Consider the following 17,699-nt stretch of genomic DNA (forward strand, 5'->3'; position numbering starts at 1 on the left):
GTTTATATTAGAAGGTCAAAAATATGAAAAATTTCAAATTACAAAATTAAAATACATGTTTTTATTTTTATAAGATCATTTTTCAAACTATACATATATCACATGGTCAATTTAAACAATTAGCCATTGCGTAAATAGTTTTGGACTTTTGGTCTACGTGTATTCTCGGGTAACATTTAGGTATTATGATTGATAACATTAGGATATTAGTCTACCACCATGTCGCAAATGTATAAAAGATACAACATTGTTGTTAGAGAAAAAAGAAATTCATTTGTAACACTCTGATTGATCAATATCACATATATCACCCACGACAATGTCACCAAGAGTTTTTTTTATATATATATAAAACCAAGAGTTATCGGTATATTCGCACAACGAACCGTAACGTGTTGGAAGAATGGGCCAGGTGTTTCCTTTTGTTTGGGGTAATTTTTTGAATTAATTGAATAATGAAAAGATTATTAAATACTCCACATTGTATACAGTTGATGTGATGTTCATGTCGGCTGCGACCCACCTCCCCACGTGCACAAAACAATGGCAACAGAGGGCGAAAAATTGAAACGCGACATACACACGATACAAGAGAGCAGTGATATTATATTTTTTAAGGGTTTTAAATAGATAAAAGTCAACATAAGTTACCGTCTGAACACATATTCATTTGTTGTTTTACTAATTTTTTGTTTTATTTTTTTTTTGAAAAATGTTGTTTACACATGTTATAGAGCTGAAAAACACAATTAAAATATTAAAATATCTCTCTGCAGCTAACGGTCGATGAATGAAAATGTCTGTTTAAGTAATTCTCTCTGTCGCTCTTCCTCCCTCCAACGTGACCCATACAACTCCGCAGACATTTATTATTTGTTTGTTGGAAAATCTCCTTTTATTTAACAATTTTAAGGTGAATTTTTAAAAAGGTGCATCACATTTGCTTTACGAGAATTAGTTTTCGTACACCAGGAATATGAACATAGCTTCTCTCCATTCATTTATGTCAAGAACAAGGAACATGAAGACACCCAAAAGAATCAGCTAAATGAATCTGATAAGGAATTCTTAAAAAACGAAACGAAAAGCATTTTCTTGGAACAACCAAAGTCGGAAACACCGACGACCACGGCGAGAACGAAACAGGTCAAAAACGCCGACGATGGTGGACACGGTGGCGACTATGCACCGAAACCACCCCATACATTACAATCATGAAACCCCCAACCTCCTCACTGTTGTTGTTGACTCAAAAATAAGGGATTGAAAATGAATAGAGTTGTAAAAAAATTGGTGATCTAAGAGAGTTTTAGATCTGCATAATTGCAAAAGCATTTAAAGGTTTGAGGAATTAACCATGGTGATGATTGTAGCAATGAAATGGTGGATCTTTAGTTTTTTTTTTCTTTAATGATTCATTAAAAAAATTCTAACAAACGATGGAAGAATATGATAATTCTGGGTTTTTTTTTATGATGCATAGGGAGTATTTTGGTGTTTTACTGGTGTTTTTCAGCCCTATAACATGTGTGAATAGCAATTTTCTAATTTTCTAAAAAATTTCAATTGACTTTTATTTCCCCAAATATTTTCAATCATTACTTCTAATCTTTATATTTAAATCAACTTATACGTACTTTTCATATTTTTAAATTAAATTTTATAATTATGTTTAAAATATTATAAGAATTTCTTTAATTTTTTGTAACAGAAATTAAATATGATTTTTTTAGTGTCTAAAATATGCTTTAAGTATAATCTCAATTAGCATATAAAAAGTCTCCGCTCAAAAACAATTCAAACGACACTAAAATGTGAGATGCGTTTTTTTTTAATTATTATTACAAGGCTAATAAAAGAAAAAGACAAACATAAAACAAAGAAAAAGAAAGAGGCCTAAGCTCTAGGGAAGAAGGTTCCCATTTAGTCGATCCTGATTAAAGGAAGGAGATCACTTGCAGGAGTAACATGATGGACAAAATCTTCATTAGAGGTGGCACCAAGCTTAGCAAAGTAATCAGCGCATTGGTTCCCTTCTTTAAGGCAATGGTGAAGAGATAAATTTCAAGATTGAGGAAGGTTTTTGATGTCCTGAATTAATACTGCATAGGTGTGATAAGGGGAAACATGCTCTGTGAGAAGCTGGATTGAGAGCAAAGAATCTGAGTGACACACCATATCATCAATGCCTAAATCCATTGCTAGCAGCATGCCATGGTGTATTGCAGTAAGTTCTGTCATTAAAATGTCTGACGTTGAAGCAAGATACCCAGAGAAACCTGATAAAAAGAGATCAGCAGAGTTCCTAAAGATGCCACCATAACCAGCTCGAATTGGAGATCCCAAACAACTACCATCCACATTAAGCACAACACAGTCGAAGTTGTTGTTATTCCAACGCACCAAACGGTCCGGCTGCGGGACAGAAGTGGTATGGAAGGTTGATTGAATCACATTTATCGTATTTTGAATATGGAGATTAATTCGAGTAACGGGCCAGGTTTCATGACTCAAGCACATTTGATTGCGCGCACCAGTAGCATTAACCTTAATCTAGCTTATGGCAGATCCATCAAGGAAGAAATCCTGAGTCGCAAAGTCGAGATTAAGCCAAATGTTTTTAGAGAAAGTGCAGTCACACAGGCAGTGCAATATAGATTCTTCGTCTTCTCCACATCTGGAGCAGGTAGCAGAAGCTGCAATGTTTCAGTGATGCGGGAGAGAAAGAGTATGGACGCGTTATGACCAGCAAGTCAAACCAGCAGCTTGAATTTTTCAGGGATTTTCAAGCTCCATAACCAAGACCAAGAAACCATATCTAGAGGGTTGATACTAGATTCCGATTAGCCAAGAAGCCACAAGTATCCGCTTTTGCCTGTATAAACACCATCAATGTTATGTTTCCAAATGAAATTGTCATCAATCTTCTCGTTAAATCTGAAGTTGTTGTTGTTGATGAATTCTGCAATTGGCTGTGGGAGGATGGTGTAGAGCGCTTGAGTGTAATGGCCATTGAAGTGGAAAACATCTCGCACAGTAAGATGGATATCGATGATGGGCACCAGAGAACCAAGAAGGCCATGGGAGCTCCAATTGTTGAACAAAAAGGAAGAGCAGCCTGAGCCAGCACGCCAAACATATCCATTACGAAGGATATCTTTAGCTTTGATAATAGAGGACCAAGATGGGGAGCTGCTACTATTGTAGGTAGCATGGAGAGTGTTCGGCCAGAAGCGTATTTGCTGGATAGAATGTTTACCCACAGCTTGTTTGTTGATTGAATCATGTCCTAGACAAGTTTTCCTAGCAGACATGTGTTAGCATCTCTTGCCGATTGGATACCCAAGCCTCCCATATGCTTTGGTTTCGTGACTTTTTGCCAGTTGACCAAGTGAATTCCTTTGTTGTCCGTGCCTTTCCAAACGAAATTCCTAGTTGTGTGATCAATACTATCACAGATATTCTGAGGAAGCCAATTTATCTGCATGTAGTAAGTAGGAATGGAGGATAAAACAGATGTTGCAAGAGTTACTCTACCTGTTCTATTTAAGAGTTTATTATTCCAAGATGCCAATCGAGCTTGCATTTTTTCAATGATGAGGTTGAAATCGCTTCTCTTTGATCTACCATGAAGCATAGGAAAACCCAAATACTTTTCGAGAGAAGTAATGCTTTGAATACCGGATATGTGAGATGCGTTTAGAATTAGGGAAATAGATTCTCTACATTAAAGAGAAATCTAACAAATCCTCAACCCTTCAAAATAAATGATACAAATTATTTAATATTAAAAACAAGAGAGAATACATTTAATGATATAGATTTTCACATGTAAGTGATATGTGGGAATCTCGTCCCGCGTTTATTAAGCATGTTAATTGAATGTGATTTTACAAAAAGATTATGACTAACGACCCTTATTTTAAAATTACGTTTTAATATATATTTTTATTGAATAAAATTCATCTAGGTCCATTATTTTGAGAGTGGATTTTGCATAAACAGTGAGATTGTCTGGTATTTTACATATGTGACGTAGTTAATGCATCAAATACAAACGGTGTTACTGAAATTGTTTGACATAAAATTGTGGTTGCTATATACCAAGCTAGTTGTGGAATGGACTGAAGTCTGTAGGATGCTGCTACAGAGACGGGAAGCAACATAGGGCAGCGATAGAGACAGGCGTATACCTTCAATTCCATTTATGTTATTCATCCAAGCTAGAAGATGCTTTGTGGTGGTTAAACTAACCGTCCCCGCCACGTTAGAAAATGGGTCCATCACGTGTGCCAGCTCCTCAACATTCCCTTTCTCGTTTTTTTTTTTTTTTTGTTTTCCTTCCATATATGTGTTTGCATTACATGGAACTACATATGGCCATTGCCAACTGATCAAGCGAATGTCACCCACATGTGAAAATGGATCGTAGACCATATGGTTTCTTTGTTTTTTGGGTTTCTTATTTAATACACTCTTCTAAGTGTTTTTTATTTGCATGTTTAGTTGTACATTCTCATCAAAAGACATGCATCATTCTTTATAGAAGATTCGGAAAGAAAAAAAAAACTCCTCATTCATTTCATTATAATGTTATATTTGCAATAAAATAAATAAATAAATGATATATCTGTAAAAAAATAAAAAAAATAAACAACATATAATTAAAAACTTTAAATATTGAATAAAAAAAATTATGACCTTGTTTGGTAGCCAGGTTAAGAGAGGATAATATATTTTTTTTTTTGTTACAAAGTTAAACAAAACAACAAAAAGAAAAGGAGGAAAGCCAAAAGAAAAAAACAAAGAACTAATTCCTAGGTAAAAAAGTTCCAGTTGCGTCGTTCTTGAGAAGACTCATAATATCAATCGGAGGAGAAGGATGGATGAGGAAGTCCACATTCGATAAAGCTCCAAACTTGGCCATAAAATCTGCAAATTGGTTTCCTTTCTGAAGAGTGTGACGAACAATGATATTGTTTTCCTCTACTAAGTCTTTTATGTCTTGAATCAATACATCATGAACATGATATTTCATAGGAGGACCTTTTATGAGATTTATACCATGTAAGGAATCAAAGTAGCAAACAAGCTCATCAATGTTCATCGATTTTGCTAGCATGAGGTCCTGGTAAATGTCAAGTAACTCAGCTTGGAGAATATAAGAGGAATTGTGAATATAACCTGAAAATCCTGAAAGGTAAAAACCAGCATAATTCTTTAAGACACCACCAAACCCAGCTCAAATAGGGGAACCAAGGCAGCTACCATCAACATTAAGGATGACACTAGAGAAGTTATTATTGTTCCACTTAATGAATCTGATGTCCAAAGTATCATTAGATGTAGGTTTAAAGCAAACTTTGAAGTTCTCAACCATGCTCTGAATGTTGAAAGAGAGATGATGAGTGGACCAAGTTTCATTACTAAGACACATGTTATTTCGGTGGCGCCAAGCCCACCAAAGACAAGCCGCAAACAAAAAACACTGAGGACCCATCAAACCATCTTTAAGCCAATCATGATCAATCAAGTTAGAGAAGAATTATGGATCGTTAAATCTAGAATGCTGCCAAATGTTTTTTGAGTTATGACAATCATGCACACAATGAAGAAAAGTCTCAACATGAAGATTACACCTTGAACAAGTAGCAGTCGGAGCAATGTTTCTATGATTAAGCAAGGAGATGGTGGGCACAGAATTGTGGCAAGCCAACCAAACTAAAAATTTGATTTTTTCTGGGAGCTTTAATTTCCAAATCCAAACCCAAGAGAGGGAAGAATTAGGAAGAGTTACCGGTTGCATTCGGGATAGCAGCCAAAGGTACCCACTTTTAGTAGTGTAGGTACCACTTTTGTAGTTTGTACAAATGAAAGCATCTTAAAGGGAAGCATTGAATTTGAAGTGGGTGTTATTGATGGTTTCAAACACTATGGGAGGAAGTTGAGTGTAGAGAATCTGAGTGTGAGGGGCTAGTGGAGGAGATGACGTCTTTAACCGTTAACTAAATGTCATGAATGTCAATATAGGGTGCAAGAGGCCCTAAGTAACCAAAGGAGCTCCAAGGGCAAGACCAAAAGGAAGAACTACCGGATCATACGCGCCAAGAGAAACCATCTTTAATGATATCTTTAGCTTTGATGATAGAGGACCAGGTGGCTGAGGCGCTGTTGTGGGTAGTAGCATGGAGGATGCGCGGACCGGCAAAATATTTGTCAAATAGAAGATTAACCCAAAGCTTTCCAAGAAGACTAATGTTAGCTTCCCTAGCTGGTCTGGTACCAAGTCCTCCTAGGTGCTTAGAACAAGCAATTTTGTTCCAACCAACCAGATGAATACCTTTGTTATTAGAGTCGTAAGAGAGGATAATATAACATAACATAATATGATAAAAATAAATAATATGATAAAAAAAAATGTAAAGGAAACATTTGTAAAACAATAAAAAAAAATTAAAGGATACATGTTTTTGAAGGTTTGGAAAAATTAAAGAATAAATGTATTAAAAAATTATTATTTTTAATTAAAATACTTTAAATAATAGATAAAAAATAATGGGTTAAATATGTTTTCTTTTTCATTCCTAAAATATAGAGATTCTAAATTACGTCCATAAAAATAAAAACATGATGTTTTTAATTTTATTTTTGGTCCTTATTATTGAACACATTTTAACATTTTCTTGGACATAACATAGTCATACATATGTTGCACATAATAAATGGAGATAATTTCAACATATTTTAAACACAATATAGTCATAACATTGACATATAAATATAATAAATATAAACTTGCCACTGTTGACCAAAAAAAAATATCTACGAAGGACAAAAACATACAATTTTTATTTTTACCCAAATCAGTCGGTCAGTTTACCGCGATAATGATATATCCTAATTTATTTATAAGAATTGGATTCGATAATAGTAGTTGGATATGTTTGTAACGTATAGAAGCCACGTGGTCCCAAAAAAAAGTGATTGTAAATGGAAACGTTAGTTGGATTGTCCATTCACTCCACGTCCTATAAATGGAACCACTCCTCCCTCGTCTTTATCAACCAACAACTGTGTCTTGTGTTGTAAACTAAATTGTTCTTTTGTAATACTTTCTTTCTTTCAAATTTCAACTCAAAATATTGAAAATGGGCACAGCTACATGCATCGATATTATTCTTGCCATCATCCTTCCACCTCTTGGTGTCTTCCTCAAGTTTGGCTGCAACGTAATATATAAAACCTTCTTTCTTCCTTTTCATTTATTTCTCTCTTGTTTCTTGCTTTTCATGTATGTTTTTTATGCTAATTAATTCTTGTGTTATAAATACAGGTCGAGTTTTGGATATGTTTGATTCTCACCATTTTGGGTTATCTTCCTGGAATTATCTATGCTATCTATGCTATCACTAAGTGATCCATCATCTTCCAATATAAGGTTCGGATTTTTTTTTTAATTATCCTGAAATTTGACTGCCGTGCTTATAAATTAAAGGATTGATAGCAGTTTTAGCCTCCTAATTTTTCCAAAGTTGTGATTTTGGCTCCTTAAGAAAAAAACTACAAAATCATCTCTAAGTTTTGCATCTGTGTCAGTTTTGACCCCTAAGATCAATTTTGACTCGGTCTACGTTGACGTGAGGTGCAACATTTTTTTTTTACCAAAAATTGGCCTTGGGGTATAGTTGCAAAACTTAGGGGGCGATTTTGTAGTTTTTTTTCTTAATTGACCAAATTCGCAACTTCGTGAAAGTTAGGAGGCAAAAATTGCTATTAAGCCTAAATTAAACTAAATTAGGTCCATGTCATGTTTCTTTGTATTTTCATACTGCTATTTTAATTGTTAACTTATAGCTAATGCATCTTAGATCAAGTATATGGAGTTTATTCAATATAAGGACTAAGGGCTACTAAGTTTTTGTGCAAAGTTACGTGTAAAAATAGATTTTGAAAGAGGCTTTCTGTTTCGTAAAGTCATCAGGGAGAGTCACAATAAATTTCGCAAAAGCTACCCTTTAGAAATTCAACAAAATTATGGTATCAGTGTAATTTTGTCAAATACTCACTAAGTGAATTTCTATTGAGCATTTGATCAGTTGTTAGTTGTTACCTTCCCAAACACGGCAAAATAGTGAAATTCACAATCTTAACGGAAAACTAGTTATGTTAAAAAAAGGGGAAACAACAAATCTCATGTTATTGAAACAGGGTATATAGTTTTCAGTAAGTTTCATTCTTGGGACGCTTTCTTTCTGTGAAGCCTTTACCTTGCTTATTATTTTGTCACAATTTCTTCATTAACAAGAAATTAATTGAACCTTAAGTTTTGTTAACTCTCCTTCTACTAACAGTGAACATATTCAATGTTTTTGTTCACAGGTGGATCATGAATAGTTTGTCAGGGGCGTCATTCTAGTATTTCAATTCAGATATTGGTTTCATGTAAAATTGTTCAGTCAAGGACAATAGTTGATTCTTTTTTGTTTTTATCTTTCGGTGTCAATATTCCTTTTTCTTTTCTTTTTTAGTCCTGCGTGGAAATGAAAGAAATGAAAGTGTGAAGCTTGTGAACTCTAGAAATGGTTGTAGATTTGAACTATAGTAGTAGTCCATCTCGGTAATCTTGTTTGTATATCCTTGACTTTAAGATATTCATTAAATATTTATGTGTATGTTTTGTTTCACTTCTAGAGGACTATAATTGATCCTCGAGATATATAATTAATGTTGACATATTTATTGAGTTGAATTGATTTTACTTTTTTTTTATTAAGAAATTAAGCTGATTCATCGAAATTGCTGCAATCGAACATGAAACATTGAGAGGAACACAAGAGGTTCTAAGCACAAATTTATAATTCAACTCACTCTGTATAAATGTATCCAAACAAAAATTACTTCTAATCATAATTACTTTTAACCAAGATCAATTATCTCAACGAGACACACGCTTAGACACAAATTTAACATGTGATCCTTTCAAAAAAAAAAATCTCAAAATATGATTAAATTGTACTTTTCATATTTTACTAGTCGAGATACCCGTACTATAGCGCGGTTGCGCTGCGCAAGGAGGATTTCCATAGTTTATAGATTGTCTAATGGAATAGAAGTTAATTAATAAAGTTTAGTGAACATGTTAATAGTTAGAATAGTCCATGTATGTATATGTAATTAGTTGGATAGATATGTTGATAAAGAATAGGCTTAATATATGCTTTGGTCCTTTAATTTATTTTTGATTTTCAGTTTGATCCCCTAACTATAAAGTGTCTAAATTTGGTCTCATAACTCTTCTGTTGTTTACCATTTTGGTTTTTTTCGTCAGTTTTTAACACTAAATGTCTAAGGTGGACCAACATTATAGGTGCTCCACCATAAACCTTACTAAGTTTTTTAATTTTAACCAATTGATATTTTGATTAAAAAGAGGATCGTTGGATTGTGCATGTCTATTCTATCTTATGGTGTACCATTTACTAACTAATTTTTCCTCCATTCTTCATCCTCTTCTTAATCATCTTCAACATAATTTTTCCTCCATTTTCATACCAGCCCAGAATTTTTTTCTTCTTCTCCACTAAACGTGCTCAAACGCCCAAACCAGCAGCAACATTAACTTGTTCAGAAAACACAAAATTCATCAACTTGTTCATAATGTTCATTACAAACCCATAATTTTTTTATTAAAAATTGTACCAATTCATTAAAAAACAACCCAAACACAGCAATAATACAACAATAGCAACAACATCAAATCCAAAAAAAAAAAAAAACACAAATTAAATTCATTATCTCTTTATCTTCCTTATGTTCTCTTGGTCCTTCTCTTTACTCTCTCTGATATTTTCTCTTCTCTTCTCAACAACAAACACACAACCCAAATTCATTGATTGTGACAACAACAACAACAAACCCTCTCTCTTCCAGAAATCAGAGATCCATTTTCTACACTCTTCTAATTTCATCAAAGATCTATGGATTTTCCGATGAGTTTGTTGTTGTTGTTGTCAAAGACAAAAACCATGGTTGTGGGTCGATTCTAAAATGGGTTGGCAAAACTTGGTTTAATATTCCATGTTTGAATGTTGTAGAATTAAAACGAGATTTTGGAGAAAGAAAAGTGAAGGATTTGAGGTTAGTGTTAAGAGAAGAGGAAGAAGATAAAAGCATATCCATAAATTCTTCAATTGTTGAATGATAAAGCGATAGAGTTTAAGCACTAAAATGAAAGTGTCAAAGAACAAGAACCTAAAGGGTAAAGTGTATGTTGTGTCTGGTTTTTGTTCACACCTCTTCACTATTAACTATAGTTATGTGGTGGCATTTAGGGTGCATAAATGATAAATTTGTGCACCATGCACAAGTTGGAAAAAGCTAACTTTCCACCATTGGATCAAAAAAGAACACATATTTTATTATAGTCTATCAACACCATATCTTTTTTCTTAGTGTCTTCAACCTTGCAATCTTTCACCTCACTATTTCAGCCCACTATACAGTAGACTCGACATCACTAAACCACAATCAACAAGCACCAGAAAAATAAAAATAAAAATCTTCATCTTCATGTCCATGTCCATGTTTGTTTAACCCAGAAAAAGAAAAACTCTTTATCTCCATTATTGAACCAAAAATAAAATATAATAAATCATAAGGGAAAAAGGACTCAATTCATCTTCTTTTTCATGCTTAACTCTAATTCTGCTTTCAATTTTGTCAAGAATGGTAGAGACATATTTTCCATCTTTTGCCTGTGTTTATTATATCTTCTGTTGTGAATTGGGTTTCATATTAGATCTAAAATCTAAAAATTGTTTGCCTAAATTTCCATTCCTATGAGCTTCTCTCTCACAATGTAAAATCTTCTATTTCTCTCAATTTTCCCAGAATAATCTATTTGTGCTTTCACTTCGGGTTCAATGGATTTTAAGAGGATTAGATTGGGTTAGAAGACAACTTTATAACAAAATAAATACCAATATGTGCTTTCACAGTTCTCTTCTCTAGCGCTCTCTCTCACGAAGATTGAAGACAGCTTTGTAAAAAATAAATCCAGTGTGGACAGACCATGTTAAAATCTGTGCTCTTCTTTAATCTTGTGGTTAAAAAACAATTTGTGTATGGTGCACAAATTTATTATTTGTGCATCCTAAACGCCACCTAGTTATGTATATAGATGGATTTAGGTTTTTGAAAAGAAAAAAAATCTGGAAAAAGTTAACGAAGACATGAGGAGGTAGACGGGAGAAGATGATAAAAAGTGAAAAAAATTAGGTACTGACGGTTCATTATTAGATACAATGAACATGCAATCAAATGGTTAAAATCACATAAAAAAATTTAGACATTAAAAAACTAACGGAGAGGATCACATTAGTAAACGGAGGAAAACTTATGGAACCAAATTGAGACACTTTATAGTTAGGGGACCAAAATGAAAACTAAAAATAAGTTAAGGAACAAAGCATGTATTAAGCCTAAAGAATAAATAATTGGGTGAGACGTGATTATTAAGTTAAAACATCTTTGGAAATTGCAATATTAATCGAAAATTTGGTTTTTATAGTTTTGAATTTATTTGTCACAGTAACTTATTTTACTACCTTCGTCCTTAATTATAAGACTCTTTTGAGGAAAAAAAATTATCCCTTTTTATAAGATCTCTTTGGTATTTTCAAGTACATTAATTATTTCTTTACTAACACACCCTTATTTATTTTGCATCTTTTTTTTCAATCAACAATAAATATTATGTTGAAAACATAAATTAACTCTCTCTCTTAAGGATAAAATTGTAAAAATAATGGTAATTATATACAAATTTAATACTACAACCAACTTTCTTAATCTCCGTGTAATTTTGGCAAAAAAACTCCTATATTTAAGGACGGAGGTAGTAATTATATTATATAGTCATAAAGCATCTGACAAATATACTAAAATTGTTCAGTTGGATAACATGATTCAATTTTGAATTCAAATTATCCATTTATGTATGAGTTTTTAAGGAATTTGTCATTTCATCTATTTATAAAAAAAAAATAAAAAAAATAAAAACTACATTGAAGTATACAAAAAAATTAATGTAAGATGATGAAGAGAACCAAGTCCAATTGCAACCTCACATTATAGGTATACAAACCGTTGATCGAAACATTAATCTAATTGGGTGTTTTCTAACCAACAAACCTATCCGTTCTTATATGATGATTGAGAAAACAACCATTTTGAAACCTCCTCTCAAGAAAAAATAAAAATAAATAAATAAAATAAAAATAAAATAAAAAAATAAAAAATAAAAAAGAAACCTCCTCTGAAGCATACAAATTCATCACCTCGACTTGCAAAGAATTCTCAAGAAGATATAATATAATTGGCAAAATGATTTTTTAAACTTTGAAAGAACTAAGACTATGGAAAGAAGTACGATCACTACAAAAATGATTACCGTTCATAATACAAAGAAGTATTAAGGGTGTCTTTATTTCAAGTTTACCAAATTTATTTTTAGGAATAACATTCCTTGAAATATAAAGATGGAAATTTTATTCCAGAAAAAATATGTTTAATTAACTTTATAATATTCCTAGAAATCATAAAAATATGGATTATAATAGGTAACTATTTATGAATTTATTTCTATTTTCATGGGAACTTTATTCCCACCATTTTTCTTGGGAAAATTTTTCTATTCCCAAGAACATTTTATACTCGGGAATAAAATTTAGTAAACTTGTGACAAACATAGGCATATATATTCCTTTTTTTTTTTTTGAAAACTCGATATCCAATCCAAGAATGATAGGCATATATATTCCTATCATTTTATTCTCGGGAATCAACAAATATAACTTGAAACAAACACACCGTAAGACTCGGTTATATGGTACTTCTATGGAAAGAATAAGCTAGTAGTACGATTCAATAACTTAATTGCTAAACAGACATTCATTTATAATATTCATAACAACTTTTATTTTATAAAGAAGGTCAAATGCATCTAAAGGTCCTTTAAGTTTTTCATTTTTTCCAAAGTCGTTCTTTAAGTTTCAAAAGTCTCAAACAAGTCTTTTTAGTTTTTGAATCGTTTCAAACAAATCATATTGTAGATAGCATAATTAGTAATTGTTTTCTTGAACTCATCTTTGGTACCAAATCTGACTCCTAACACCCACTTAAAATTAGTCATCTTTTTAGGCATGACAAATGGTGGATAATGCTCTTTGTTGCTATCATCTAAATAATCACCATCATCCTCTAAAATGACTTGTTTGAAACGATTCAAAAACTAAAAGAACTTCTTTGGGACTTTTGAAACTTAAATGACTTGTTTGGGACTTTTGAAACTTAAAGAATAACTTTGAGAAAAACGAAAAACTTAAATGATCTTTAAATGCATTTGACCTATAAAGAACTATATACGTTGATTTTTTTGTCAAATAACCTAATGGCTAGAAAAAATTCACCTTAAAGGTAAATAAGTGGGGTATCTGGAGTTCGAACACCGACCCTTATATATCTTATGCATTAATCTTTACCAAGTAAACTAAGTTCATGAGAATTATATACATTGAATTGAATTTACTTAATAAAATTTCAAACATTTTTGAAAGGAAAAAAATTGCATTAATTATAAGGTGCAATGAATTCATTTTATTTTCTTTCAAATTAATTTCCCTTTTTTAATGTTATTATGACATTTTTTTGTGATATCTTTATAACAGTTTATATATACATAATTTTTTTCGTGACAATATACATAAATTTCTTTTTATCATAATTTTATTTCATGTTTTTTTTTAAGTAATTTTATTTCATGTTATCTCATATTAAACTGCTAAATAATATATTATTTTCACTTTATTTTCTTTTACATCTTTTCTTCATCTATCAAACAAAGTATAAAGAGGGTAAAGATTAACTTTTCCCGATTTGTATTTCTCAAGGACTAAATTAGGTCTTGCAAAATTTCTCAGGGACTTAAGTGAGAATTTAGTGAGATATGAGTAGCTACGGGATCTTATAGTTAAATATTCAAATATTAACTATAAGATCCTCTAACTAATATTTGATAATATTTTGACTTGTATTTACATTGAATAGAATTTGTTTGATAGGTTTGACTTAGTGTTTAAATTTTATTAATATTCAATGTTTCACATAATTTTTTTTAGTGGCTGGAGTTTGAATCCCAAATCATCTTGCATATTTTATACATTGTCCCAACCATCTGATCTAAGCTCACGAGGACCAATTTATCACATAATCAATAAATACTATATTTTCCTTAAAAATAAATAAAGCAATCTTAAATATAAGAAAAAAAATGTAATTGGTTCAAATTTGAAGTAAATACATTTCAAATTTGAAGTAAATACATTTGACCTTTAAGAAAAACAATATTTTCACTTTGAAAATGTCAAATTAATCATTTTTCACCATTTCCCAATGCAATATTAACCAATTTCCTTCTCTTTAGCATTTTTCTTATTCAAGCGTAAATTAAATGCATTGAACTTTTGATTATATTTAAGATCAAATAAATTACTCTATTCTTTTTAAATTATTTTTATTAATTTTAGTTGGTGGAATAATCAAGTTGGATGAAATTTAATATATAAATGTATTCCTCCGATCACGTTTATAATTTAAACACTATTTTTTTTTGTCAAGTAGTCTAGTACACTATTTTTTTTTTTTTGTCAAGTAGCCTAGTGGCTAGATTTACATACATTATGTGTAGAGAAGTGAGTAATTCGAGATTCGAATCCCGACCCCTGCACAAATTATCTCTTGTTGCCAATTAGGGGCAATTTAGTCTATGTTATATACCTATACCAAATGCATAGGGTATTCTTTATTGAGTAAATAGTCAAAAAACCCCCCGAATTTGCAGGTTTCGTCAATTACCCCCCTGCAGTTCACAAAACGTCAAATACCCCCCCGAAATTGCATAACAATGGTCAATTTCGTCCAGCCGTCCATTTCTGCCGTTTGAATGGTGACGTGGCCGTTAACTGACCAAATGGCACATCCACGTGAGACACTTGATTAAGACACGTCATAGGGGGTTTTTGCCTAGTTTTGATTTTTTTTTTCTTCAGTTTTTTTATCTGCAACGGTAACTTCTTTGTTATATACATAACCATAATTTCATCTTCATCCTCATTCTTCCTCATTCTTCTCCATCTCAATTCAGTTTCTTCCTTCTAAATCGTTTGAAAATGATGGGTGGTGGATTTGGATGTACAAATCAAAGGAAAATGAAAGAAACAAAAAGTTCTCATTCCATGGGTGAAAGCATGAACCTTATTACCCTAAAATGTCACTGTGAACGAGCATCTGTGGTTAGGGTTGCTGGAACTGAATATAATTTTGGTAGAGAATTTTTCTCATGCCCATTTCCAAAGGTAATTGAACCCTAATTTTAGTTTTTCCATTTTTTCCCAAATTCGTTCCATTTCTATAATTTTAGGGATTTACCCCATTATTATACCCAAATTTGAGGTTTATTAAGTTGTTGGTTAATTTTGATATGTTGGGTAACTTTGATTTTGATTTTTAGGATCATAAGTACAATTGTAATTTTTTTGTATGGGTTGATGAGGCTGAGGCTTTGGGGCTGCTTAATGGGACACTTGATCAAGATGTCTGGAAGGTTGGACTGTTGAGGAAGAAGGATAATTTGAAGAAAAGAAATGCATGTAATGATTGTCAAAATGGTGGTGATGATATTTGGAAGGCACCTTTGATGGAGAAAATGCAAATTTTAAGTCAAGATAGAAACAATGAAGAGGTGTGGAAGACAAAGTTGCTGGATAGAATTGATGCATTGATGAATGAAGTCAAGTTATTGAAGTACATGATAGTATTGTTGTGTATCTTGGTAGTTTTGAATAAAATTCTTTGTTCACAATAGTTATATGAAATATGTATTGTTGTTCTAAGTATTTTCTTATAATGTGTACTGAAAACAAATGTAAGAGGCAATTATGCTAAGCTGTTTTTGTTGTTATTGTTCTAAGTTGTTTGTGTTGTTATTGTTCCAACAAATTCGTGTCAAAAAACCCCCTCTAGTTTATCATTAATGGTCAAAAACCCCCTGGAGTATTTAACTTACAATCAAGTTGACACCTGATGTTATCAGGGTATTGGAATATTTAACTTACAATAAAACTTCTATTGAAGCTCATAAACCATAAGTTGTTAAAGTACTTAATACATGATAACTTACAAAATATAAGGTATAACCATCAGGTCATAAAGTACTTAATACATCATCAAAATAGTATAACTTCCAAAATAAGTTTAAACCACAATACCACTAGGTACTTAATTCCAAAAAGGCACAATGGTTGTTGAAATAGCTACTGTGATGGATTTTGATCTCGCATTCCTGGATTAGGGATAAAGAACATGTAATCAGGCTCATTTGTATTAGGACCCGACTTAGGGAATGGAACTCTGATTGGTGGTATTCCTAGACTTGATGTTGCCATAATGTGTGTGGATGCCCGAACTTGTGATGCTCCTCTCATTGTAGATGGCTGGAGTGGTGGTGGTCCTCTCATTTGAGAATTCTGAAATATTGGAGGTCCTCTAATTATAGGTGGCTGAAGTGGTGGTGGTCCTCTGATTGGGGGTGGTCTTGCAGCAAATCCATTAGGAATTACAACTGGGCCTCTTAAGCCGTAAGTATTTCTCTGCAAAATTGAAAATTATTAGTCAAATCAGTCCATGTATTACGAAAAAAAAATCAGATTAGTTGGTGAAACATTTATACTTTCTTGCTAAGCCTTGATGTTTCGGCCTCCTGAGATGGTTGGTCACCTAATGGTCCAGACTGAGATAATGGAATTTCAGTTTGTGTTTCAACTCCTTCAGCTCTTGCTTCCCTTTGTTGGTTTTGCTCTTCTTCTACTGGTACAGATGGCTTATGAGGACATCCCTACTGTTGTGACCTTCTTGTTTGCATATTGAGCACGTCCACGCATTATATGACCTCTTCAACTTTCCACCAACCACATCACATTCATTACCATCCTTCCTTCTATTCTTTTTAGGCCTGCCTGCACTTCTTTTAATTTTCGGTGGAATAGGTTTTACATATGGAGTCTTTTCCCAAAATTCTTGTGAGTTAGTAGGGTTGATAAAAAACTTATAGGTTTTCATGATACGATCCAAAAGATAGCAACCCATCACAATAGTCTTCAGGTTTTCTGCATTGATGTGCAATAGCTGAACATGCATGCATGCAAGGAATACCTAATGCCATATCAGAACAACCAATATAAATGTGTATCAGATTCAAAACATAAACTTGTATCAAAATTCATAAACGTCACATCAGAATACATGCAAACAAAAGTTTACCTGACAGTTGCCAATATCTACATGCACAAGTCATAGCTTTTAAGTCCACATCAACCTTGATGCTTCCATTTTGGACTTGGTACCTTAAACGTGGAGGACCAGTCCAAGTCGGTGTCCACTTGTTGCTTTCAATTATCTCCTTTTCTAAACGACTTGCTTGTATTGGACAAAGAGGCCCAACTCTACCAGCGAACTTAACCTTTCTTGTAGTCATAGTTCTCATGATGTAGCATCTAACCTCTTCAGCCATTGTCAAAATAGGCTTTGATCTGTAGTTCACTATCTTTGCATTAAACACCTCACAGTTGTTGTTTGTAATGTTA

The 17,699-nt window shown here is 32.5% G+C and overlaps 1 protein-coding gene across 1 annotated transcript; it reads left to right on the forward strand.

Annotated features, from left to right (window-relative positions):
- Positions 1-7,033: 7,033 nt before the first annotated feature.
- Positions 7,034-8,743, forward strand: LOC11435303 (hydrophobic protein LTI6B). Its single transcript, XM_003626084.4, has 3 exons — positions 7,034-7,229; positions 7,334-7,438; positions 8,380-8,743. The coding sequence occupies exons 1-2, from the start codon at positions 7,149-7,151 to the stop codon at positions 7,415-7,417; spliced, it is 165 nt and encodes a 54-aa protein (XP_003626132.1). The 5' UTR covers positions 7,034-7,148; the 3' UTR covers positions 7,418-7,438; positions 8,380-8,743.
- The last annotated feature ends 8,956 nt before the right edge of the window (positions 8,744-17,699 follow it).

The sequence above is a fragment of the Medicago truncatula genome, chromosome 7 (assembly GCF_003473485.1).
Source record: "Medicago truncatula cultivar Jemalong A17 chromosome 7, MtrunA17r5.0-ANR, whole genome shotgun sequence".
NCBI lineage: Eukaryota > Viridiplantae > Streptophyta > Magnoliopsida > Fabales > Fabaceae > Medicago > Medicago truncatula.